Source organism: Solea solea, chromosome 3, assembly GCF_958295425.1.
Source record: "Solea solea chromosome 3, fSolSol10.1, whole genome shotgun sequence".
Taxonomy (NCBI): domain Eukaryota; kingdom Metazoa; phylum Chordata; class Actinopteri; order Pleuronectiformes; family Soleidae; genus Solea; species Solea solea.
Genome location: NC_081136.1, coordinates 4,447,543 through 4,472,623, shown reverse-complemented (window position 1 = coordinate 4,472,623; position 25,081 = coordinate 4,447,543). Strand labels below are relative to the sequence as shown.

Below are 25,081 nucleotides of genomic sequence, written 5' to 3'. Positions count from 1 at the left end.
CGACGCTTTGCTTGTACTAAAAAATGTCCCAGTCGCCACAGTTTAATGGTGTAAAAGTGTTTTCACACCGATCAGTGATACGGTTTCTCTCCCAAACGCAAAGTTGCAGGTGAAATGCTAGCTCAAGTAACTTGGCGTTTGTCTTCTTCGTCTTTTTGGTGTCCACTCGGCTCCATTTCACTGGTCTTGGTTGTTTATCGCGTTTTAGCTCCGACAAGGCCGGTTTTCAGAGCACAGCACTTTTTTTAAGCATCACGGTTTTCATTTGCGATCTTCTTCAGTCTGCTCAGTCCTGTCGGAGTGTTCAGAGCTCAGTCCTGAACTCTGAACTTGTGGTGGGGGTGGGAATAACGATTCGGCAAGTGGTCTGACCCGGATTCTAGGCACAGGAACCAAAAATATCAGGAGTCACGCTCACACACCTTACGCTCATCATACCATTGAAAGAACCAAAAATTGGACGGAGTCTTTTGGTTTCCTTGGTCAAGTCAATCAGGAAGTAAGGACATAGTGAATAGCCACCAGGGGGCGACTAATTGTTGCAATGAAACTCGTCAATGGGAAGATTATCTTCTACCTCGCACTTGATTTCTCACGATGGTTAACGCCAACCACATCGGGATTCTAGAGGCTTCAAAGTGGGAGTGCGCCTTCTTTTGAGTGGTTTTTGTCAAGTCAGCATTTTAATTTTCCAAAAAAGATTACCTTTATTGTTTACAGAGTAAAAACAACACCAATAAATAATAAATAAATGTTCATTTATATGGAACTTTCATGTGTTCACAACATAAAATCAACCAGAAAAACAACATCATAATAGTAGCTGTGTTTATAATCTTCGTCTCTGAGGTCGTGTCGCTTTGTGTCGTCGCGGTGGCGGCAGGAAACAGGAAGTGGAGTGGGACCAATAGCAAACAGCAGATTTAATCATGTGACTTTTTCCCCCCGTACAAACTCATGCGAAGCTTCACTGCAACGGAGCAAAGTTAAAACGTCCTCGTTTCAGAAAAACAAAATACGCAGCAGCAGCAGCAGCAGCAGAAGAAGAAGAAGAAGAAAAAGCTCATGCTCAGTCCTGGACGCCGCCGTCGCTGGCGTCCTTTCTGAAATGACTAAAACACAGTTGGGAGGGAACCCGAGTCTGACCTCTGACCTCACGGCCCGCCTCCCTCGACGTGGAACAAACTAAACAAAATGGTGGCGTCAATTTGTTTATTTTGATACAAAACGGAACAAACTTGAGACTGTCAGTCAGGTCAGAGGTCGCGGGGCTCCTTAAGACTTGACACAGCGCGCAGCGCACACACACACTCACATGAACAGGTCATGCTGTAATAAATACAAACATCCAGCGCTTCTATAAAGTCAACTTCAGAATATATATATATATGTATATATATATTTATATGTAAATATATGTTTGTATATATGACTGTTTAAATTATTTTGTACAGTCAGATTTTTTTTTTTTTACGCAACGTAAACATTCGTGACTGACGCCCCGGCACGACACATTCCACCTGCCACTTCCCGTCATGTGACCGTCCACAGGTGAAGCTCAAACACTTTTAAGAACTGCACAGAAATGATGTGATGTCACAGCACGAAGACGGCGCGTGTGTCCTCTCCTCATGTCCTCTCCTCATGTCCTCTGGACAACGTCATCATAATGTCGTCAGTCCTCTCCTCTCCAGCTCCCTCGTCTGCTTCAGCTCCTTGATCCTGAAAACACCAGAGTCAGAGAGTGTGTGTGTGTGTGTGTGTGCGCGTTATGCTGTGTTCACACTGGATGTGACGCAAATTTATGGAAGCCCGTTTCTGCCAGAAAAAGAAAAAAAGTCGAAAGTATGAGATAAAAAAAGTCAAAATTATGCGATTAAAAAGTCGTAATTATGAGATTAAAAAATAGTAGAAATTATGCGATTAAATTAAATCCAAATTATGAGATAAAAAAAAGTGGAAATTATGAGATAAAAAAATCGAAATGATGACATAAAAGTCAAAATGATTAGATAAAAAGTCATAATTATGAGAGCAAAAAGTCTAACCCACACAAAACGACGGTTTCTTCTCTGCAGGCGTTTCTTTGGTTGATGGTGAAAAGAAACGCCCGTTACTGTCTAAAATACAGCGACTTGCTGCCGGCGCTCCCATCGTGTCACATAACGCACAAAATGATCCTGTGTGTGTGTGTGTGTGTGTGTTACCTGTGTCTGCAGCGTCTCAGAAACCTCATGATCTTCCTCGCTGCCTGGTCTTGTTTCTTTGTCAGGAACGAGCCCCTGATTGACACATGATCAACATCAGCTGCTGATAAACCGGTGACTAGTTACTACTAGTTAGACGACGGTAAACAACAAAAGCAGCCGTTATAATTTACTGATTCTTCAACGTGAAAAAGTGAAAAATCTTGCCACTAACTTACTAGTTGAACAAGGACAAATGAACATATCTGTGAGTAGTTAGTCGGTGTTAAACAAAAGTATGTAGTGGCTAAGATACTAGTTAGACAACGTTAAAGGAAGAATGTAGTGGGTAAGTTACTAGTTACTTGAAGGTAAATTAACATAGCAGATACTAGTTAGTCGACATTAAAGGAACAATGTAGTGGGTAAGTTACTAGTTAGTCGACGTTAAAGGAACAATGTAGTGGGTAAGTTACTAGAAGGTCAATTAACATAGCAGATACTAGTTAGTCAACATTAGCGGAAGAATGTAGTGGGTAAGTTACTAGTTAGTCGAAGGTAAACAACGAAATTAGCCGATATAAGTTACTGATTCTTCAACGTGAAAATGTAAAAATATTGGCGCTAATTTACTAGTTGGTCAAGGGAAAGTGAACATCTCAGCGACTAGTTAGTCAGTGTTGAACAAAAGAATGTAGCGGCTAAGTTACTAGTTGTTTGACAGTAAATGAAGGATGCAGCAGCTTATTTACTAGTTAGTCGAAGGTAAATGAACATAGCAGCGAGAAAGGGAGAATGTACAGGCAAAGTTACTAGTTAGTCAACACCACATGAAGAATGTAGCAGCTAATTTACTAAATTAGTTGATGGTAAATTAACATAGCAGATACTAGTTAGTCTATGTTAAAGGAAGAATGGAGCGCCTAAGTTACTAGTTAGATGATGCTAAATTAATATACAGTAGTAGTTACTAGTTAGTTGTTGGCACCGGAATTGTTTACATATGTTGCTGCAATGGTGTATATATATTTTTTATGTATAGTTTTTCTTCCAGGACAGTTCTTTATTATATCATTTAATTTTAACAAAATATTAAAATGTTATTTTGCTGACTGTAAATTGCACCAAAGGGAGTTGCACTCCAATTTCGTTGTACACAATACAATGACAATAAAAGGCTATTCTAGTCTAGTCTAAATGTAGAGGCTAATTTAGTAGTTAGTCAACATTAAAGGAAGAATGTAGTGGGTAAGTTACTAGTTAGTCAAAGGTGAATGAACGTAGCAGCAGCAAGTTTTTGTCTTAGTGATCTCTAACTCTTTGGCACATTAACAGGTTACTAAATAACTAAAGAAACGCAATCGAATCCTTTCACCTGAAGAAGGTTTAGCTTGTGTAACGTAGCTGCCGATAAACCAATAACTGACCGATCATGGTCACGCGGTCGTGGCTTATTCAGTAAACTCTTACTTGATCTTGCTGTTGTGGCTGGCGCCCCCACGTGGCGCCTGCTTGTAGCTGCGGTAGTACTGCTGGATGAGGACCGCCGCCCGCCGGCTCTGCTGGAAACGTTTCTGCTCGTAGTACGAGCGGAACTTGGACTGGATCAAGATGGCCGCCTGCGTCATCTTCTTGTAGAGCGCGTACTGAGGAGACAAGCGGAGAGGTGAAAGGTCGGGGGGTTCACACGAGCAGAGGGAGGAGCCGAGAGGAGGAGAACGCAGCGAGCTCTGAGGACCGATCGATTGTCACACGGTGGCCGACAGCCAGATAGACGGTCACTTAAAGGTATAGTTCAAACCTTTTTCACGTGCGGTTTAATAAATGAAGCATATGTTGAGTCTGGTCCACACACAGAAGAATGGAATGACAGCAGAGATCAATAAAGACAGGGTCTACAAACATCACTACATCTACTGGTCAGCCATTTTACCTTCAGAGCTATCCATGTTAGCTAACCAGAGAGAGACAGAGAGAGAGAGAGAGGTGGTTAAGAGACACAGCAGGTTAGTTCAGCGTTAGTGAAGCCTGAGCGCACACACACACACACACACGCGCGCGCACACACCTGTTTGTATTTCCTGTAGCACCTCTGAATGACGGCTGCAGCCATGTCCTGCTGCTCCTTTAACCTCCGACCCTGAAAACAAGAGGATAGTGTTAACCAAACCCGACCGACAGGGGGCAGCATCTCACCATCACAGCTGCTTCAATCATACACACACACACACACATACACACAGAGGCACACACACACACACAACCGATTTTAGACTTATCTACAGACAGGAACTAGATTTTAGACTTATCTACGGACAGGGACTAGATTTTAGATTTATCTACATTCAGGGACTAGGTTCTGGACCTTGTATCTCCTGAAGGCGTTCTGGATGACTCTGGCGGCCTCGTACAGCTCTCTCTGCTCGCCGTCTGTCAGTGTCAGGAGGGCAAAGTCTCTCTCCATCTTCCCATTGGTCGACGCATTCAAGAACTCCGCCCAGGCTGCCGAGGAGGGGGGGCGGAGCCTCTGAAGGGCCAGTGCACTGAGAGGCGAGGGGGGGCACAACCGCCTGCGCGCGCAAACACACACACAGACATAAATAGCAGCATTTTTAAATGACGATAAGGCACAAACAAACCTGGTTTCTATGGCAACACATTTCAATGTCTTTTAAGGCGTGGCTTACCTCGGTGGGGAGTGAGTGTGAGCGTCAACAGTGTCCAGGTAAGTGGCCAGCCAGGTGTCCTGTATGGCAGGGTTGTCACGTCGCTCTCTGAGCGGTGACTCCGCCCCTTTGGGGAAGTCCTCCTGCTTGATTCTCTCAGGGGTCGCCTCAATGATTTGCTCAGCCAGCGTTGCCATGTCAACCTGTTGTGAAGGGAGAGTAACCATAGTATCAGTAATTCAAAAATACCGGTGGTAAACCACGAGGACTAAAACTAGGGACTAACCTTTAATCTGAGATCTAATCTCTGAGGCTAAACCCCGGGACTAATTCTTAGCAGTAAACCTTAGTGATATTCTTCTGGCACATACAGCGGGGACTTAACCCTCACGCTAACCTTTGGATTTGAAACTGAAATCTTAAATCTGGGACCAAACCTTAGTGACTACCCTCTAAGACTAAACCTCAAAACTCACCTCTGGAACTAAATGTAAGGACCAAACCTGAGGACTCAATTTTGGGTAGAAACTTGTGGACAAAACCCAACACTAGAGGGAGCTCCGTCCTCTCCCAATTCCATGACAACGGCGCCTGCGTGCTTGTACCTGTAGCACCTCCTCCTCCAGGTACTCCTCTTCCTCGCCTTCGTTCTCGGCGTTCTCGCTGTAGCTCAGCAGCTGCTCCTCCAGCGTCGCTGCCGGTGTGGCCGCGTGTGTCCGCCGCCCCCCTACCATCTGTGTGTAAAGGTGCGTGTGGCCAAGGGAGGCGCTCTCGTACTCCATGAGGTACAGGGGGGAATCTCTGGAGCCTCCCGGGTTCAGACCTGCAACAACCATCACTTTTTAATCCACGACTCATGAATTAACATCATCAATATGTCAATATGAGGTCATTTGTGTCACCTGTGCTGAAGCCATCACTTGGCTCCTCCCCCCACATGGACAGAGCAGGAAGGGAGGAGGCAGAGGGAGGGGAGGTGGAGGGGGAGGAGGGGGAAGAGGGTGAGGAAGGGGAGGTGTCCATGGGCGTGGGCCCACTGGAGTAAGCAGAGCTTGGGGAGGGGGAGGAGGGGTCGCTGGGCGAGGGGAGGCTGCTGGAGGAGCTCAGACCTGAAACCGGGCGGAGAAGGAAGACAGTTACAGCCAATCAGAGAGCGTGAATCCTGTCCCACGATTGGCTGCTGGTGTGGCCATTACCTGTGTCGGGGCTCGTGGACAGAGGAGACGGTGGCGGCTGTGGCTGCGGCGTCACCGGCGTGCGCGTGTCCCCGGGGATGGACCGCGTACTCGTGTGCAGCTCCTCCAGCGCCGTGGCGAGGCGCGTGTGTCCTCGGGAGCGAGCGACGGCGAGCGGCAGACGTCCAAGCGAGTCGGGGATCCCCAGAGCCAGACTGTTCCAGCTGTACAATAGCTCAGCCGCCCTCTGGTGGCCCAGCGCACAAGCCCACATCTGGAACACACACACACACAAGTAAAAAAAGTGAACACATATGCGTGTGAAACTGTTGGTAACCATAGCGACGGTGGCGGTGTAGTGTTTTACCAGCGGGGTGCAGGAGAAGTGGTCAACATTCAGAGGATCAACTTCCTGCTCCAGGTCCAGAGAGTCGCTGTTCACACTCCTGCAACAACACAATTGTGTATATGTGTAAAGTGTGTGTATATGTGTGTGTGTGTGTGTGTACTTGTGTGGCTTTGTGAGGACCTTTCTGACCGATTAAACCATAGGATACGAGGACATTTTGGCTGGTCCTCAGTCTCTGTTGTCACACCTACACCTTACAGGGACTGTATTTTCATAATCGATGAAGCTGTCGATTATTTTCTCGATTCATCGCGTATTTGTTTGGTTTCCGTAAAATTATTGTTTTTTTCCTCAAACCTGGAAATGATGTTCTCTAGTGTCTTTTTTCACTCGTAAGGGAGCAAAGAAACCATAAAATATTCACATTTAAGTCAGCTTGTTGTATTTATTTAAAAAAAACAACTCTAAAACCAATGATCAAAATAGTTGTCGATTAATTTATTAAATTAATTAACAACTGATTAATCGTATGATCGTTTTCTCCATTAAAATATCTGAAAAAAAATGAGACCAATGTATTCCAAAAAATAGCTTTTTTTATTCACTGAATCGGTCGTTTTGTTATGGTCGCCTTTTAATGACGTCACTGTCTTTACCGTCTCTGCCGTAACTTCCAGGACGGTTAGGATTAGGGTTACAATTGGGATTAGGTCAGGGTAAGGAGACAAGGGAATGTTTGCCCTCACAAATGCCGTGTTTCCATTAGGGTCTGGTTCAGTTTGGTAAAGCCATTTTACCATTCCACCTGGTGGACACACAGCTTAAAATAGCAGTATTAGTCACCTCTTTAGGCCCTTTTCTGGAGACCAAAACCTGGTCCTAATGAGGCAGAAAGTCCTTTTTGATCTGTGGCTAAGATTTGAATAGTGGTGACGGGTAACTGTCCAACTGAACGAGTATAGCTGTGTGTGTGTGTTTACCTCCAGTAGATCAGAGTCTGTATCAGGTGTGTGTATCCCTGTGCAGCAGCCAGGTGGAGCAGTGTCATCCCACGGTGGCGGACAGGGTGATGAAGCCTCTCTCTGCCTCCTCCGCCTCCTCCTCCCCATCGTCCCACCCTAATCATTCGCTCACACACTCCCACGATCCTCCTCTCAAACCACTGAGAGAGTGGAACCACACACACACACACACACACACACACACACACACACCACACCGAGGCAGACGGCCGCACATCTTTGAGTCTGGTTCTGTCAGAGAATTCTTCTTCCTGTTAAGTTTTCTTCTCTCTCCACTGATGCCTCGTGCTTGCTCAGTGTGTGAATTGGTGGGTTTCTCTGCTCCCTCTATAATATTGCAAAGGTTTTTGCCTTACTATGTACATTGCGCGATACAAATAAAAGTGAATTGATTTGGATAGAATCGCGTGTGAATGAATGAATGGCAGTGGAAAAGTGCTGTAATTGTTTAAGTCTGTGTGTTTGAGTGTGTTGGGGTGTGTGTCACATTGATTCTATTTTAACTCGAGGGCTCGATCTGCCAAACTCTCCATGACATCAGAGAGAGAGAGAGAGAGAGAGAGAGGGGGGGGTTCACCTCACACTACGCTGCCAGAGACAGAGTCACTGCAGCGTTAGTTTTAAAAAGGGAAAAACCCTTTTACTCAGGTTATTAATTTGTTCTTCTTCTTAACACCTTTATTAACATGTCATCTACATGTCACCAGCCGATCAGTCACACTCACCAGCTCATTGATTAGGTGATTATACAGAAAGTTCTTTCTTCACACTTCATCTCAACATCCTCACCTGTTCCTGGTCCTCGGGTAGGGGTGGCGGAGGAAGTGCTGGTACTTGGTTGCCGTGCTGTTGATGATAATGATGATGATGTTGTTGTTGTTGTTGTTGGTGCTGCTGGTTGTTGTCACGGGCAGCCATCTCGGCCATTCTGCGCTCCATCTGCTCCAGCCGCTCCAGGATGGACATCCTGAACTGATTATCTGCACAAAGGAAACGGAGCGTGAGACCTCCTCAGAAGAACCGCCAAGTGCGAGCAATCCTCACAAATTTGATTTGCCACATGAGGTCAGACCTGTAAGTAACAACCCTGCTGGTTGCAAAAAGAAACTATATTTCAACGGGAAAATGAGCTTCTATTTCTCACATTTCTCACTAAATATTCTTCCTGAGAAGTTATTGGTCTCAGTCACTAGTTTCAGATCTTCTTTCATAGAACATCATGTCAAATTTGAAAGTTGCATTTCGAGGAAAACAGACATAGACAACCAGTTGAAAAAAAAAAGCCACCACTCAGGAGAACCCACTCAAACTGAAGTCGCCCTGGTTAAGATAAACATTACCCGTAACTGCTTTATTCTCACTGCTATTAACATCAAGTCGGGTCAAAATGAAAGTAAAGCCAGTTAATCAACTAATAAAAGTATAAATAAGTCCAACAAACAACGTAGTTAAACAATCAACGAGGCAACCTGTCAGAGTCAAATACTTGACGAGTCAAACTATCATTGAGTCAAAGAATATGAGTCAAATACTCAATGAGTCAAATACTCAATGAGTCAAACAATCAACGACTCAATCAGAGCCAAGTACTTGATAATTCAACCCATCACTGAGTCAAAGAATCAGAGTCAAATACTCGACAAGTTAAAAGATCATTGAGTCAAATACTTGATGAGTCAAACAATCAACGACTCAAACTGTCAGAGTCAAATACTCGACGAGTTAAACGATCATTGAGTCAAATACTTGATGAGTCAAACACTCGACGAGTCAAACAATCAACGAGCCGATTCAACAAATCAATAAGTGAAACTTGGAGTCAAAATTGACGAGTCGAAAAAATGCCCAACAATTGAGTAAAATAATCGAATCAAAAAAAATTCAAGTAATCAAGGAGTTAACTGCTGAGTCAAACACTAAATGACTCTAATGCACGAGTCAAACAATCAACACCACACAATCGACAATTCAGATGAACAAAAAGGTCATCGACGAGTCAAAATATCAACAAGTATTTGACCTGTTGATATTAAGATCAACGGATCAACCGAGTCGCTTTCATCGACATGTCAAATAATGAGTAAAAACCACACTCCTGGAGTCAAACGCTAGACAAGACAAGCAAACGATGAGACAGAGGACGGGTCAAACAATCGACGTCTGTACTGAAAATAAATGCATTTACCATGGTAACCGAGCAGCTACGTAACCATGACAATCACACAAGGACTGTCCTACCAACACCATCCTGCTGCTGTTGCCCGTCCATCTTCTCCCTGTGTCCAGATATCACCCCCTCTCTCACCCTCTCTCACTCTCTCGGTGTCAGCGTAGACGAACACAGGTGAGGAGCATTTCGGGTATGTGATGGTGTCATGGGAAAAGTTACCACACAGCCTCTAAGTGCAACAGCGAGCTGAGAGGTTTAACACACACACGCACACACAAGAGGCAGACGGTGTGGCTGTGTGAGTATCAGTTCAAGTCAAAGAGTAGAGGGAGGGAGAGAGAGAGAGGGAGAGACAGTGGAGCATTTGCTCAGTCGTCTGTTGCAGTCTGTCCTATCAAAGCAAGGCATGGTGGGAAATCTAGAGTGGGTTGGGGGTAGGGGGTGTGCGTGTGTGGGGGGGTGATAGAGCGTCTCAACTATCTGTGTGACATTTCTGGAACTTAGCCTAACACCCCCCACCACCCCCTATCCCCTCTCCTCTGTGGTATAATGACAGACAGGTCTTCTCTCTCTGAGGAGGAGGAGGAGGAGGAGCAGGAACTGATGAGGAGATCCGAGAGTTACGAGATAAAACCAGATTAGCTTCAGAACATAAACAAGCTCCGTTTCAACAACAGCTGAATTCACCGCAATCACCTCACCTCAGCGGAGCCACCACGGACAAACACCGATGCGTCCCCGCTACACTGGCAAAAACTCAAAAACAGCAACTTTCTCTATGAGGTTCTGAATGGAGCTGCCACCGCTTTCTCGGTGGAAGACACCAGAGATGATGACATGCTCTCAGGAGGGGCAGTCACTCTGTGGCATGGACGCGGGTCCAGGGTCCACAGAGTGCTTATGCATGATGTTAACGTGAATAAATAGATTCAGCTCATTGTCGTGAGCATTAACGGGGCTGTTGTCTGATCACAGATTTGTAAAAAAAAAAAAAAAGAATGATAAAACACTGTGGAGCCCCCTCCCTTTGAGTGTGTGAGAGTTTCCAACAGCTTCAGTCAGAGTCAGAAATAGCAGCGAGCGCTGATGAGTGTGTGTGTGTGTTTTCAGGTGATGACAGTGGAAAACAGCTCCATGCCATCAATCACAGAGAGGGACAGAAGGGGAACGGGAGAGAAAGATAAAGTGGATTCCTGCGAGGAGAGAGCAGAGGCCAGGCAGCGTCACATGCATCTCCGTGTACACCAAGCGGTGGCGCTGTTGCATAACCCATACTTTACTTTTATTTCATGAAATGTATGCTGAATTAGTTATTAACGGCTGCTGTCAACAGGGGACCAGGCTTATACACGTTACCACTGCTTCATCACTGTGACACTGGAGATAAAAGCTCTAAAAGCTGCAGTTTTCTCCACGAGGTTCTGTGTGGAGCTCTGCAGCCGAATGAACAAGAGGAAACTAATTTGATTCCAAGTGTTTGCTCGTTGAGTAAGACACAGTGTGCTGTAACTGACCGTCCAGTGAGAGCCAGTCGAGCTGGGAGCTGGGCAGAGAGCTGGCATTTCTCGCTCGGTACTCGAACAGAACAGAAGAAGAAACGGAACCTCCCGACTCCAGCACCTGCAGACACACCAGGCCGGCCTCGTGCGCTGGAAGAGAAAACATGAGGCACACAAAAGGTTATTCGCAAGGATAAAATGAAAAATTTGCATTTCATTATATTTCAATTCCGCCTTCTACGCCTTCTACATGCACTTTGGCGCATTTTGTAAACTGCAATGTTGATGTGGACGTGCAAAAGCTCTGATTTTGATTTTGACAACAGCAGAGTTGTGTGGACAAACATAAACTGGGTTTTTTTTTTATTTTGAAAACTGCATGGCTGTGTTTTAGCATGGAAGAACAGAGACTGAGGCTTTTGTTCTTCAGGGATATTAGTGTGGATGGGCAAAAGCTCAGACTTTTATTTTGGGAAAAGCACAGTTGTGTTTTAATGCAGATTTAAAATAAACCAAGGCATTTATTTTGAAAACTGCAGGCTAAGTGTGGACCAACAGAAACTGTGGCTTTTACTTTGAAAACTTCAGGGATGCGGTTTTAGCATTGATTCTCAGAAATTCAGTATTTTATTTTGAAAATTACCAGGGCAGTAGCAGCGCAGGACTCCCGGCTGGATCAATGAAGCGGGGACAGTGCTCTGGTCGAACACACACGAGTATCGACCCGAGAGCTCACTCCACGGTCCTGTGATCAACACCTTCACACCACCCTGAGAACACACACACACACACACACACACACACACACATAGATTCAGACTCTGCTGCCCTCTTGTGGCTGAGGAGGATTAGTTTCTGTAAATTAAACTGAACCAAAGTAAAAAAAAAAAAAAAAATGTCGGTTACAGTGATGTTTACAATATTTATAATAAATAGTCAATAATAATAAATAGTCAATAGAAAAGACAGAAAACATGTGATCAGTTATCAATACTACTAGTGATAGATTACCTCGGGGTACGACCACTCCGGGGAGAAGTCAGTGATGGAGGTGAGTCTGGTGGAGGAGGAGGGCAGCGGGTGAGGGAATGGCAGGAAGGAGGAGGAGGGAGAGGGCTGAGGCGGCACCACGTATCGCACGCCCGCAGGGAACAGCGGCTGGTTTGGAGGGGCGGTGGCGGAGTGAGCTGTAACAGGACTGGCGTCCTCGGGGATGAGGTCAGAGATGAGGTCAGGAAACTGGCTGTCGAAGGAGATGTCAAGCTCCTCCCCTCCCCGCTCACCGGGCTCCAGCCCCTCCTCCTCCTCCTCCTCCTCCAAGGACGACTCCATGTGGGTGCCCTCAGAGTTGTAGACCCGCCCAGACTCCTCCTTAACCTGTACAGGGGGTGTGTTCAAGTGAGCAGGGGCCATGGTGACGGCAGCAGGGGCGGAGACAGACGCATCTTTCATGATAATTGATGGTTGGTGCAGAACCACGGGTTGATGGGATATTTGAGCAGGGGGCGGGGCCTCAACTGCAGACTGGTGAGTGTAGGGCGTTCTCAGCACCAATGAGGGCTGTCCGTCAGCTTGTTGCTGCATGTGATTGGCTGCCTGGGGAGAAGTCGCCTGTTGGCAAACCAGGGTCCGGGAAGCAGAGTTGCTTCCTGTCTGTTGCTGTGGTGATGAGGTAGAGGGGGTGTGGCTTGGCTGTAGGAGACATGGAATCATCATTTCTGTCTCTGACCAATCACTACTGTGATAAATAAATTGATTAATGTCTCACCTGTAGCAATGCCAGCTTGGTGGGAGGAGCCCTGCCTTCGTCATCATCATCATCATCATCATCACCACAACCTCTTCTGTCCTTCACCTCCTCAGCTCCACCCACCTCCTCAGACCCGCCCCCGTTCTGTCCCAGAGCTCCCAGCTCCAGGCAGAGGGGGAGGAGGGGCGGGGCCCCAGTGGAAGTGGGAGACAGGGCAATCGAAAGGGGGAGGGAGCATGATGGCGGGGAAGAGGAGGCAGAGTTTCGTCTGTCCACCTCAGAGGAGGAGGAGGAGGAGGAGAGGGAGGATGGAGGGGACACAGAGGATGGAGGGGTGGACGTAGGGGAGAGGGAGAGAGCCAGGGATGGGGGAGACAGCGGGGAAGAGGAGGAGTAAGGGGGGAGAGGAAGAGGAGGGGGGCCACCGTAGGTCTGACCCTGTTTTGGAGAGTTCAAGAAGGAGTCAGGGTCAAACGTGGGTGGAGGCGGTGAGCAGGGGGAAGGGGGAGAAGGAGGGGAAGTTGCAGCAGGAGGACGAGAGCGGAGCGAGGAGGAGGAGGGGGTGAGGAGGAGGCCTCCGATGACTGGAGAGGGGAGAAGGGTGAGGGAGAGGGTGGCCACACCTGACGCCTGGACAGCAGCGGGGGGGAGGGAGGAGGGAGTAGGTGAGGAGGAGGTTGGAGGGGAGGGGCATGAGGCCACCCCTGACGCCTGGACAGTGGTGGCCGCAGTGGGGGAAAGCAATAATTGGCTTGACTGGGTGAGTGACAGGCTCCTCCTCTGCCCCGCCTCCTCCCCTCTGGCCCCGCCTCCCGAGTTTCCTGCCCCTCGCCCTCCTGCGATGGCAGTGGCTGTAGCCATGACGATAACAGCGTTCTGAGGCAGCGCCACCGTGGTCAGGTTGGCGCGCCGGTCACCGTAGAAGCCGTTGCTATGGTTACTCATGGTGATGGTGGCGGTTCTGTGGGGTTGAGGGGGAGAGGAGGCGGCGCTATGGAGAGAGAGAGGGAGAGAGAGAAAGAGGAGGAAGACACACGGTTGAAAATCTTTATTGGTTACAAGCAGAAACAGGAAGTCGTCCTCAGTCTGTGCGACTCACGTGGAGGTGGGGCAGGGCGAGGAGGCGGGGCTGCTTTGAGCCTGCAGGTGGGGCAATTTGGCATCTCCTCCCCCTCCTGCCCTCCCAGCATCCCCTGCCTCAGCGGCGAGCGGGGAAGGCGAGGACCCGGCAGCAGCGGGCAGTTTGGGCGAGATGATGCGATGCTTGGTGCTGTTACAGCGATGAGGAATGTTCACTCCTGGAGAAACTGCACACACAGAGAACCAGGCATCAGTGTGGGCACAGTGATGTCACAGTGATGTCACGGCACAGCATGTTGTGTTACCCTGGGCGGTGTTACAGAGACAGGTGTGTGTGCGCGGCTGTGGTTTGGTTCTCTGCCGCTCCAGAATGTGCTGCACCAGTTCCTCGATGCTGAAATCCCCCGAACCCAGGGAACACTTCATACTGTGAACTGAAGCACAGGAACAACACGTCACAGCCACACACACACACACACACACACACACACACACAGCAGCAGCTACGTCAACAGAGTGAACAGTAATATCAGCGCCACTCGTACACATGGGCTTCAGCTGACTGAGCAGGTCATCTCGGCTCCACCTCACGCTGTCATGGCGATCGGCCACACCACACAGCAGCGGACTGCATTTCCCAGAATCCTCCAGGGACGGCACATTCAGGTAGTGGACCAACACAATGTCTGGGTTCTGTCTCACACACACACACACACACACACACGCAAAGCATCACAAGCTCAATTGTACATCATGTTACCAAAAGTCCTCACAAGTATAGAAACACAGGTGTGAAAGTGTGTGTACCTGCAGCAGCCAGTAGCATCGTCTGTGGAATGTTGGCACGATGGAGGAATGGACATAGCAACCGTACAGGCACTGAAACAGAGAGCATCAATTAGCCCCACCTACAATGAAGCTATAATCGTACACTTTTACTTCACTTTGTCGTTCCAAAACTAAACAATCTGTGTCACGAATAAACAATGACACTGGTCTGTGTTTCCTGTAGGGGGTGTAGTGTGCCGCTGACCTCCATGCCCTGGACCTTCAGCTTCATGTGGTCCTCTCTTGTCGTCTTTCCATCCTTCCTCGTCTTCCAGCAGTATCCGTCCTTCCTGTACTTCACCTTCTTCCTGTTGTACAGGATGATGCTGCCGTTCTTCGGCCTGAAACAACAAACAACAACAACAACAAGAAGAAAAGCAACACTTGTTGTTGTGAGAACGCAAGGACAGACGCGCAAAGCCCTCCACTTCATCTAAGTGACAGCACGCACCTGGTTTTTAAGGAGCAGGAGAGCCACTCGTCATGTCTGTCGAACGTTATCAGGTAAGAGGCGATCTCCTGCAGATGCAACGTCACATGGGGACAAAGGTACAAGGGGACACAGAGGCAGAATCTGAGCATGTTGTGGGTTAGGGTGAATGGAAAAAAAGCATAAATGTGTGTTACCCACAGACTTTCTGTACAGTTTTGTGATGATGTCCCACTCACTTCATTAGTGTTCCAACGCAGACGCTCATTTGGCAGAGTGGAAGAGCGAGGGAGACACTCAAGCAGCTTGTTAGGGAGAAACACCTTTCTCTGTCCTTTGTTCTCTGTGGGCACACACACACACACCACAACTACTGTCACAGAGATCACAAAACATGACATCGTTCTCATTAGATGACGTATGTAATCTGATTACATCCATTTCAGTGCAACTGCACAATGCAGTGCACATAGACCGTCATGTAGACAAACTCCGAACTGTTACCATACCAACAGCTGGTGGTGCGTGCCTTCACAGTGTCACATCCACATACAGGTGAACGGGACTGACCTGTCTCCGTGGAAACCATCTCCTTGTGGCTCATGGTGACGGGTCCATGCAGGATGACTCTCACTCAGTGAATGGCGGCCAGCTCTGCCCCGCTACACACACACACACACACACACACACGCACACACACACACACACACACAGGAACACAACCAGTCGGTAAGCTGATCAGCATGACACAACAAGGTGTGCAACAGGACACACTCACACCAGCATCTACTCCAATAGCTCCCTGTTGCCTAGCAACAGCTGAATTTGCACCCACTTTAAATGGAGAGTGTGTATGTGTGCGGTTTTACTGTAGTGACTACAAAAGTGACGTCAATCGAAACAACACTGATCACAATCAGAACCATTATTAATTTAATCAGCCGTCGCGTCATCATTTAAAACGTTTTAAAATGCGATAGTGTTCAGGTCCTAATATTAGTTTTGTTTTCGGTCAAAATGAATACAACTGCCGATAATAGTAGAACTCGTTCTAATCGTCGTTAAATAAACTAATCGATGGACAAACTGAGCGATGACATGATAATTCCGTCTCTTTTCACCCACCCACTCCCTCACTGACTACCTTATCTTCTGGAGGCCCAGCTCAGACCGCGGGCTCGCATGGCTGCGTGAGCCGCCTCCCGAGGCGCCTATCCGGCCTGCAAGGAGCTCAGCATCCTCCGTCCGAATAATGCTAACGCTAACTCGCACAGACGTCGTTTCAACAGACAACGACACGCGGGCAGCTTCACAACCAACGCTGACTGCCACCGCCTGTCACCATACGGCACATCACCAACACAGTCACCAACGTTTATTTACCAATAAACACACTAGTTTGCTTCTTTAGCAGCTCTGCTAACCGGCTAGCGTTAGCCGCCGAGGCTAGCTCCGTATTGGCGGCGATTTAACAGCCACGGAAGGTGCGGTGTCAGGCATTATGCCGTGTTTAATGTGCAAACCGGGGTCAACCAAGGGGATACTAACCCACGGCGATACAGTGCACATTAACCCGGGTTGAGCGGCGGACAGGAAGTGTTCAAAACACAGTTAAAGCCCCTTTACCTTCCGCCTTCAGCATCGCCGCCATCTTCTCTGCCCTGACGTCACTGCGTAGTTACGGGTTGGGGTGGGTCTACAATCACAAAACAATAATAATGACAACAATAATAATTATTTATTATTATTGTTTTTTATTCTATCATTATTCAATTCCCCACCGAAGAACGGGGGGGAATTGAAGTGTGTGTTGCGTGGTAAAATGCTCACTCTTCTGCACCAAAGTCAATTTTGGTTTGCAGGGACCCAGGAGCTGCTGGTCTAATACTGCAGTGTGTTAATTTTGTCTCACTAAGATTTATCTGACTGAGGGATATGAAACACCAAATTCATTGGATCAACAACTCCTGTGTGCGGGCTTAAGTAAAATGTTGCTGTTTTTATCAATGGACTTTGGCAGAGGACGAAACCCTCAATTCCACTTTATAAGAGTTAGTAATAAGTTTATAAGACACTGACCACGTATGTTTGACAAAATAAACTTTTTTTGACTGAACATGTGTTGCATAGCAACCACATTACATCATGTGCAGGCTGTTTGGAGGAACTCGTTCTTCTTACACCAGTGCTTTGTGGGAATTCTATAAATATTATAGGACACAGAAGCATGTAGAGAAAATATCCAAGTTTATTTTGTATAAAAGTGGAGCTGGTCGTCCAGCAGGAGGCGCTGAGCTGTGAACCAATGAGTGGTTATCAGCTCTGAATTATTTACACCAGAACAATAACCACTCTCAAGACAAACAGGAAGCAAAGGATTCTGCAACATTTCTTCCCTAAAGTCTGATGTAAAAACAATCTGCTGCTTTTACGTCACTACACATCCACAAGGTCCCTGAACACATCACATGAGCATCTGAAACAGAAAACATTAGCTCTTTCACATGTAAACATTGCATCATTACAATGAAACTGACTCAAGTCCTGACACTGTGACTGAGCGGGTCAGAATAAAGGCTCTTATTGTGAAATATTTACAGGAAGTGTTGAGTTTGTGAAGTACTTTGACTCAGAAAGTAACGGGAAGTGTCACTACGCCACATGAAAAGCTTCTGTGCGTGTGTGCGTGTTAGAAAAAACCTGAACGCACCATGGCTGATTCATCACTTCCTGAAGGTTTTTCACCTTAAAAGCCCACGTGTTATCCAGAAGGTCATGTGACGGATCAGAGCTGCGAAGGAAACTCTGCAATAAATTAATTCACAGTAAACCATAAGATTCAAATCACTAATGAGCGAGTGTGAGGACGTCACGTGACCTGGCCTTTAAAATCAGAGACGCCCACAGACCAACGTCTCCGTCAGCTGGACGACCGCACCAGAATTAAGACTTCAACAACCCACAGCAATCAATCAATAACCAATATCCGATAAGCTTCATCGAGATAGAAGGTACAAAAAAACAAAAAAAAACAGAGAGAGAGGTTTACAGTGGGAAGAAAATTTTGCTCACATTTAAAAACTCCACAGGAACAATAGTGTATGTGTGTTTGCGTGTGTGTGTGTGGTGGAGGGGTGTCCATCATGGCAACAGGCTCAGCTTTTAGGGTCAAAGGGTCATCACATGCCCTGTCTGATGCTCTGGATGATCTGGAAGATGGCTGAAAAGTAGAAAAATAAAAAAAATATATATAATTAAAAAGAAGATAAATAGATTTTATCAAGTCAACATTTTTAATCATCAAAATATTTGAAAATCAAATCAAAAAAGTTAGGTCGCTGTGTCAGTCAATCCCTTTATTTTGTTTTCCACCATCAACACAGGAACAGTGTGTGGGGCAGAAAAGGGGGTGTGGCTTCACTGTGATGACAAAACTTCTCCTTTTGCCTGCTCTAGTTTATGGACCCTTTAAAAAAACAATCTGAGAAACCATTTTCGTCTCGTCCGAGTCCCCAATCGTACCGAGTCGAGCGGACTATTAGGTGTGAAAACGACCAGTTTGAGGACCAGGACTTGTTTGAGAACTAGTTTTTAAGAGGAGCAGGAGTAGTTCAGGGCCAGTTTCAGGACCTGTGACACAAATCATATCAAAATCTCACCTGATCCACAAACCACAAAGACAAAGAGGGCAAGAAGCCACGGACCCACCGGAGACTTTTCTTCATTTACAGGCCGCTAAATGAGACAAAAAAAAAGAAAAAAGAAAAATCAATAGTCATCAGATATCAATCAAAAAGATCAATGACTGTGGCCTTTTTTCTTAATTTATGGCCACAATTAATTATTATTATTTTGTTTTTTTTAAATAACTGACGTGTAAAATAAAGATTATCAGTGATTCCTTCAATAACACAAACATCCTCATGGACCAGAGTAAACAGCTGGTGGCTAAACTGACGTAATCCCACTGAACGAGCCAATCAAGGAACTCCATTGACAAACCTGTGTATTTCACTCTTGAGCTACACACCTGGGGCGCACGTCAACAAATAAAGCACAGTCGGCGATGTTTAACCGAACAGTGTGACGTCACCGCTCAGTTCGGCGGACGCATGATTGACAAACAAACTGTCGATTAGCTTTAATGGGTTTTATTAAAAAAAAAAAAAAAAAAAAAAAATCACGTCCATGTTCCATATTAAACGTGTGTGTGTTTTGTGGCCCAATCGGCGCGTGTCGCCAGGCAGACTCTGACCCGTCCATTCAATCATGTTTTATATTAAATATACACAACTATGATTTATAATAATAATAAAAAATAAGAACAGTGATTTAGCTGCAGATGCTAACGCTATCGTTATCACTGAACGGCTAGCTTGAACGTTTTCCTCCACAAAGCTCAGCTACGACAAGGTCTCTCTCACTCACACACAGAGATGTAAATGTGTAATATTAAAGAGAAGGCTGTGTGATGTGACGGTGCCACAGTCTGGGTCTAAGGGCACCAGGGTAACCGTTAGCCTGGTGGTAGTGTACCGATGTCTTCTGGACGTGTCCCCGCTGTGTGATCGTCTTGCTGTGCCGCTCGTTCGCCACTTTCATACGCTGCACCGCCGACATCGTTTCGAGTTTTGACGACCGGACAGGACCAGAGCAGGAGGACGGAGAGCCGGGGAGAGGAGAGAGGAGAGGCCGGTGGAGGTGTCCCGCAGGAGGAAGGAGAGTGCGAGCCGAGGGTTAATTTCAGTGGAGTGCGGCGATGGTAGTTAGCCTTCGAATGAATGCCAGTGGATGGCTAACTGTTAGCTGAGCGAGCTAACCCGGTCACGTGACACAAGGCCGTCTCTCGGTCGCCCTCTCGTGTCAGAAATAATATTTCTGCTGCTCGGATTATTAGTTGGGAATGCTTGGGAATCAGTACCCCTCAAATAAACAGCGATTCACAGGCTCACTGAGTTTCTTTCATTTATAAAAGCCCTTAACCTCATGAAAAACAAAAATGCAATGAAACTATTTAGTTTCATAAGCAAAATATGAGTCACAGAGTAAACCATATAAGACGTTTGATTATTTAATTAGTTTACTTACTTTTTGTCTTGCTTGTTCTGTGCCCTGAATGCACCTTGATCCCCTCTGGAGCCTTTGTTTAAAACATGCCAATTTGTTCCAAAAATAATTATAATAATAAAAACTTCCAAATAAACTTGTATAAAGTACCTTAAAGGGACACATGAGTAAAAGTACAATAATCTTACCAGAAAATGACTTGAAGTCAAGTCTTACGTATCAAAAGTAATTTTCTGATATAAAATGTACTTTTAAAAGTTCCAGAAGTAAGTATTAAGTAGAAGTAAGTTTTAAAAAAAAACAATACAGTGCAATTAAACTGTATTTACTGGAGAATTTCCTTTTATTTTGATCAATTAGAAAATCTCTAAAATGTCCGGATCTTATTCGGTTTAAAACGGCGCAAATAATATTCAAAGCAAGAAATAACTTGCTTTCAAATCAAATAAAGACTTTGTTTTCTGAGAGACAATAGGAGGTATGGTTTAAGAGGGGAAACTAAATTTAAAAACAGTCTAACGGATGAATTCAAGCAGAGTTAAAACATTAATCAGTTTAAAAGAATATACAAAATACAAATTTGAAATAAATTTAAGGGTAAAGATAAGTAGTTTAATCAGGACGGTAATGGAAATGGTCGTAGTATTCTTGTGTTGTACTGAGTGTAATAGGAACATATAAGTTTATACTTCTGCCTACGGGTTTTCAAACATGTATCTATTCTGAACTATTCTAGATGTATTATTGTCTTGACTCTTAATAGTATATATTTTAGTTCATTTTATTTTTATGTATCTTTATCTTATTATAGCGCAATTTATTCTGTTACATTAAAATTATCAGTAGCTCTATTTTATTTCATGTTATACAGTAATTTATTTTGGATGTTGTTTTTTCAGTTTTAATTATTTTACCGTCATCTTAATTTTAAGTCAAATGGACACAGTGTTGAAAGGCACAGAAAATAGAGCAACACATTGACTTGAGTTTCCGTTTCCAATTTTATTCCTATTGTCAGACTGCAACTGGTCCACACACACACACACACACACATGCACGCGCACACACACACACACACACACTGCTAGCTTTGTTGTAGCCAGGGGTCAGAGGTCATCGGTAGGACACGTTTCTACCTGAGTTTCCTTTCATTAGTAAAGTTCCAACATGGCCTCTCTGACTGACAGGCGACTGAGGTCGTTCAGAGGTCAGAGGTCATGTAGGGTCAGTCTAGCGTCACCTGCTGTGACATCATCACGGTGTCACACACGGCGCAGGTGGAGTCAAGCTTTGTTGGTGGTCGTTTTCTGCAAGTTACCACGGTAACCTGAGGTCAGCGTTTTTGGAGGGACGTGGTTGCCATGGCAACACCAACGTGAAGGCGGCCTCTAACAGCCCAGTCCGCTGATGGAGCCGATGCGGTCCATCTTCCTCCCGAAGCATCCTCTTCCCCCCATCATCGACTTCCGGCTCCGTCTCTTCGTCTTTGCCTGGCGCTGTAGGAAGTCGAGGAAGAAGCGAGGGACCGCCTCCCGTCTGTCACCCAATCTCCGCCCAACACCGTGACTCGGAGCCACTACTCCGGTGGGGGTGGCGGGTCCCGCCGAGCCCTCAGTGACATCATCAGAGGTGGCCGTTGCCAAGATGAGAGAAGAGAGCCGAGAGCCAAACAGAGTGTGCAACACCTGAGGAGAGAGAAGGGTGATGATGTCACAGTCTGCACGCCATCGGCACATGGAGGAGGAAGATGAGACGATGATCATCTTCATTTGGCCAGAATCTTATCAGTAAGCATGAATAAATGATTATTTTAGAGTTGTACAATCTAAAAATCTAAATCAAGGTGTACCACAAGGCTCCATCACAGGCCCACTCCTTTTTAAACTTTACATTACTAAGTAGCAAGGAGGCTTTCGCACACTGTCCGAACATTTACTGCTGTGACATTGTGATGCTTTGATCTTCAATGATGAAGTTCTAGCAACAAAGCGTCGCAGAAATAAAGGTATTCCTGCAAGTTCAGACCAATTAGTTTTTAGAGCCCGTTTGCTCGTTTTTATTTGTTGTAAATGCTTAGTTTTAATTCAGTCTTTATTGGTTTTAGGGTTAGTTTTAGTTTTTTTGTAATATGCCATTTTAAAAATGTATTGAACACGTTTGTGAGCCAGGAGTCTCAGGAGGTTAATTTGAGGAAAAACATGAGCAAAATGAAAAAAAACAAAACAATAAACCCAGTAAAAGACTAGAGGTTTGATTAAACTTAGATGATCTAACTCAATCTAATTAACTACATAGCAAATGTTGTTTAACTTGTATAGCCTTATGTCCAACATTGTAAAAAAAAAGAAGGTTTTTTGTTATTTTGTTAGTTTTCGTTAACTAGAGGTCCTACAATGTGCAACGTTTTGTGACTCTTTGTAGGTGATGTCATCGCGGAATGCGGCATCAATTTCCATAGCTACGCTGATGACACCACAATTGTACACTGCTGTTTCTCGGGTAATCCAGGTATTTTAGACCACCTCATGCTCATGAGTGTGGGGTCAGGTTGTCTCCAGCTTTTCTCTTTACTGTAGAGTTTTAAACAACACATGCACAAAATGGAGTATAGTTCTTAAAAAATGACTGGTTTACAGATTTAAACTTCTATTAGCTGTGACAAAAATAGAAGTGTAAAGAGTAAGAAACGGTATATTACACAAAAATATGATTTTGTCAATATATAATTGGGTTCAAGCGGCACCTAAAACAAGGCCAAAGTAGGCAATCAGAGATGGCAGACTTCACGCCATTCACGCAACAAGCCTCTGTTGGTCATAGTGGGAAGTGCAAGTGCGGAAAGACAAACAAACAGACAGAGCCGCTATAAATTAATAAAAACTGAAGTTTGTAAAGTCCATTAACAAAATCTGTGATTTTAGTTCATGGGGGACACAGGAGCTGCTGGTCGACTGCTGCCTCATGTGGTCAGCTCGCGTACCACTGGTGATACACATACCACAGTTTGACCCAAACACGGTATTACATTTTACGTACATAAAAACTGCTGTACAAGTTTGACTGACTGATGACGACGATGGACACGAGGACAGTGACGAAGATCCACTGACCTGTTTGTCGTCCCGTTGAGGTGGCGGTCTCGACTCCACGGCAGCGATGAGGTAGAGGAAGAGGAGGAGGAGAGGAAGGACAGATAAGGACAAAGAAGGCGCCATCTTTGTTTGGGTCAAGAAACAAACAAACACCACACATCAGACTCATTCACAACATATTTTATCTTCATTGATCGTTTATTGATGTACAGATTAGATACATACCACTGGAAAAAGAAAATGTTTGAGAAACTTAATAAAACTGGGTCATTCCAAGTTTCAATTTTAGTTTTAATATTTTACTTGAACAGAATTGCTATTAATATAGTCAGATTATATATTTTTTATTAAATTAAATTAAATTAAATTAAATTAAATTAAATTAAATTAAATTAAATTAAACCGATCATTTGAAACAGTTACAGTTTGAATTAGACATTGATGTGTGTGTGACCCACTGACCTTTCAGGATTTTCTGAAATAATCCAACAATAATCCACATAAACAGGATCCTGCTGTTCGTCGCTGATCGGTCATGTGACCTGTTCACAAGTTTCCAGTCAAAATATTTCCCTTCCAATCACAGTGATTGATTATCGGGTGTCAGACGATGGTGAGGTTTTGTCCTGTGGGAGGACGTGTCTGTGGTCGACCCGGACGCCAACGCTTATATACGAGACAGTGCTGTGATGTCACACATTCCTGCTGCTGTCTCCCCCGACGACGGTCTTTCTCTCTCTCACACACACACGTAGTGTGTGTGTGTGAGAGAGAAAGACCGTCGTCTGCAACGATGCAACCAATCGGATGCAACGATTCACCAAACAAATAAACATTCTGCGAAAATGTTCAATCACAACCTTCATTCATGGAGTCATTGAGGTCCTAGGGTCAGAGGTCATCAACAAAGGTCCTTGGAGATGTTCCAGAAGTCTTTGAATAGGGAGTAGAGGTCTGTACGGAGGTTCCAAGATGACTTTTGACGGTTCTTAAAGGGTCCTCTGATGACGGCAGAATGATGCTTCAAGATGTTCCACAGGTCTCTGAAGAGGGAACAGAGATCTGTTTGGAGGCTGGAATGATCCTTCAAGAGGTACCAGGGAAACTTTTAGAGTTTCCTGGAAGGCTTCAGAGTCCTTAGAAAGGCTAAGGAGGTCCCAAAATCCTTGTTAAGTTGTGGTGCACATAGCGGTTCATTAACAGGTTCCACGATAACTTGTAATGGTTCTTAAAGGGTTCCAGTGTCTTTGATGAAGGTAGAATGTTGCTTCAAGATGTTCCACGAGTCCCTGAAGAGGGAACAGACGTCTGTCTGGAGGCTGGAATGATTCTTTAGGAAGTTCAAGAAAAACTTTTAGAGTTTCTTGGAGGGCTTCTGAGTCCTTGGAAAGGCTAAACAGGTCCTTGGAAGATCTGCAGTCATCCTTGATCACCCTTGTTGAGCAGTGATGAACATAGAATTTCATAAAGAGGTTCCAGTCCAAGCAGAGGGACTTGAGAGGCTAAAATGGTCTCCAGTGATCCTGGAATGATAAGCAGAGGTACAGAAGTTTCCAGGAGTATTTGAAAATGGTCCTGAGTCCTTAAAATTGCTCAAAATAACACAAAAAAAAAAATCCAGGAGTCCTGTTGATATGGTTATCTGCAGATTAATAACACCTGGAGCTCCGGTGTGAAACAGCCAATCAGAGTGCAGTATTTTGACTGTACTGTAAACTCTCTCCCTCTCCTCACAACCTCTGACCTTGGTCGTCCGGCCTCCTTGTA

General features: G+C 45.4%; 3 protein-coding genes across 6 annotated transcripts; all 3 read right to left on the bottom strand.

Moving 5' to 3' along the window:
• Nucleotides 1-741: 741 nt before the first annotated feature.
• camta2 (calmodulin binding transcription activator 2) lies at nucleotides 742-16,837 on the bottom strand. 4 transcript variants are annotated; one of them, XM_058623630.1, is made up of 26 exons: nucleotides 16,782-16,837; nucleotides 15,726-15,817; nucleotides 15,395-15,498; nucleotides 15,177-15,244; nucleotides 14,931-15,066; nucleotides 14,705-14,776; nucleotides 14,443-14,590; nucleotides 14,203-14,331; nucleotides 13,917-14,124; nucleotides 12,836-13,808; nucleotides 12,079-12,759; nucleotides 11,711-11,837; nucleotides 11,083-11,217; nucleotides 8,188-8,378; nucleotides 7,357-7,538; nucleotides 6,395-6,473; nucleotides 6,049-6,301; nucleotides 5,755-5,961; nucleotides 5,458-5,675; nucleotides 4,874-5,055; nucleotides 4,552-4,756; nucleotides 4,255-4,326; nucleotides 4,120-4,140; nucleotides 3,657-3,832; nucleotides 2,208-2,282; nucleotides 742-1,722 (listed from the first exon to the last, which is right to left on the bottom strand). In XM_058623630.1, exons 2-26 carry the CDS (start codon nucleotides 15,757-15,759, stop codon nucleotides 1,665-1,667), a joined length of 4,734 nt encoding a protein of 1,577 aa, XP_058479613.1. In that variant the 5' UTR covers nucleotides 15,760-15,817; nucleotides 16,782-16,837; the 3' UTR covers nucleotides 742-1,664. The 4 variants fall into 4 exon arrangements, with proteins under 4 accessions (XP_058479613.1, XP_058479614.1, XP_058479612.1 ...); XM_058623631.1 differs by lacking the exon at nucleotides 16,782-16,837 and adding an exon at nucleotides 16,704-16,773; XM_058623629.1 differs by lacking the exon at nucleotides 16,782-16,837 and adding an exon at nucleotides 16,300-16,696.
• A 548-nt stretch (nucleotides 16,838-17,385) lies between these two features.
• Nucleotides 17,386-19,985, bottom strand: zgc:85858 (uncharacterized protein LOC405879 homolog). The gene is made up of 3 exons (XM_058623722.1): nucleotides 19,692-19,985; nucleotides 18,815-18,890; nucleotides 17,386-18,375 (listed from the first exon to the last, which is right to left on the bottom strand). The coding sequence occupies exons 1-3, from the start codon at nucleotides 19,773-19,775 to the stop codon at nucleotides 18,335-18,337; spliced, it is 201 nt and encodes a 66-aa protein (XP_058479705.1). The 5' UTR covers nucleotides 19,776-19,985; the 3' UTR covers nucleotides 17,386-18,334.
• A 1,214-nt stretch (nucleotides 19,986-21,199) lies between these two features.
• On the bottom strand, nucleotides 21,200-24,056 carry nppcl2 (natriuretic peptide C-like 2). Its single transcript, XM_058623719.1, has 3 exons — nucleotides 23,777-24,056; nucleotides 23,333-23,437; nucleotides 21,200-21,907 (listed from the first exon to the last, which is right to left on the bottom strand). Exons 2-3 carry the CDS (start codon nucleotides 23,435-23,437, stop codon nucleotides 21,611-21,613), a joined length of 402 nt encoding a protein of 133 aa, XP_058479702.1. The 5' UTR covers nucleotides 23,777-24,056; the 3' UTR covers nucleotides 21,200-21,610.
• Nucleotides 24,057-25,081: the final 1,025 nt, after the last annotated feature.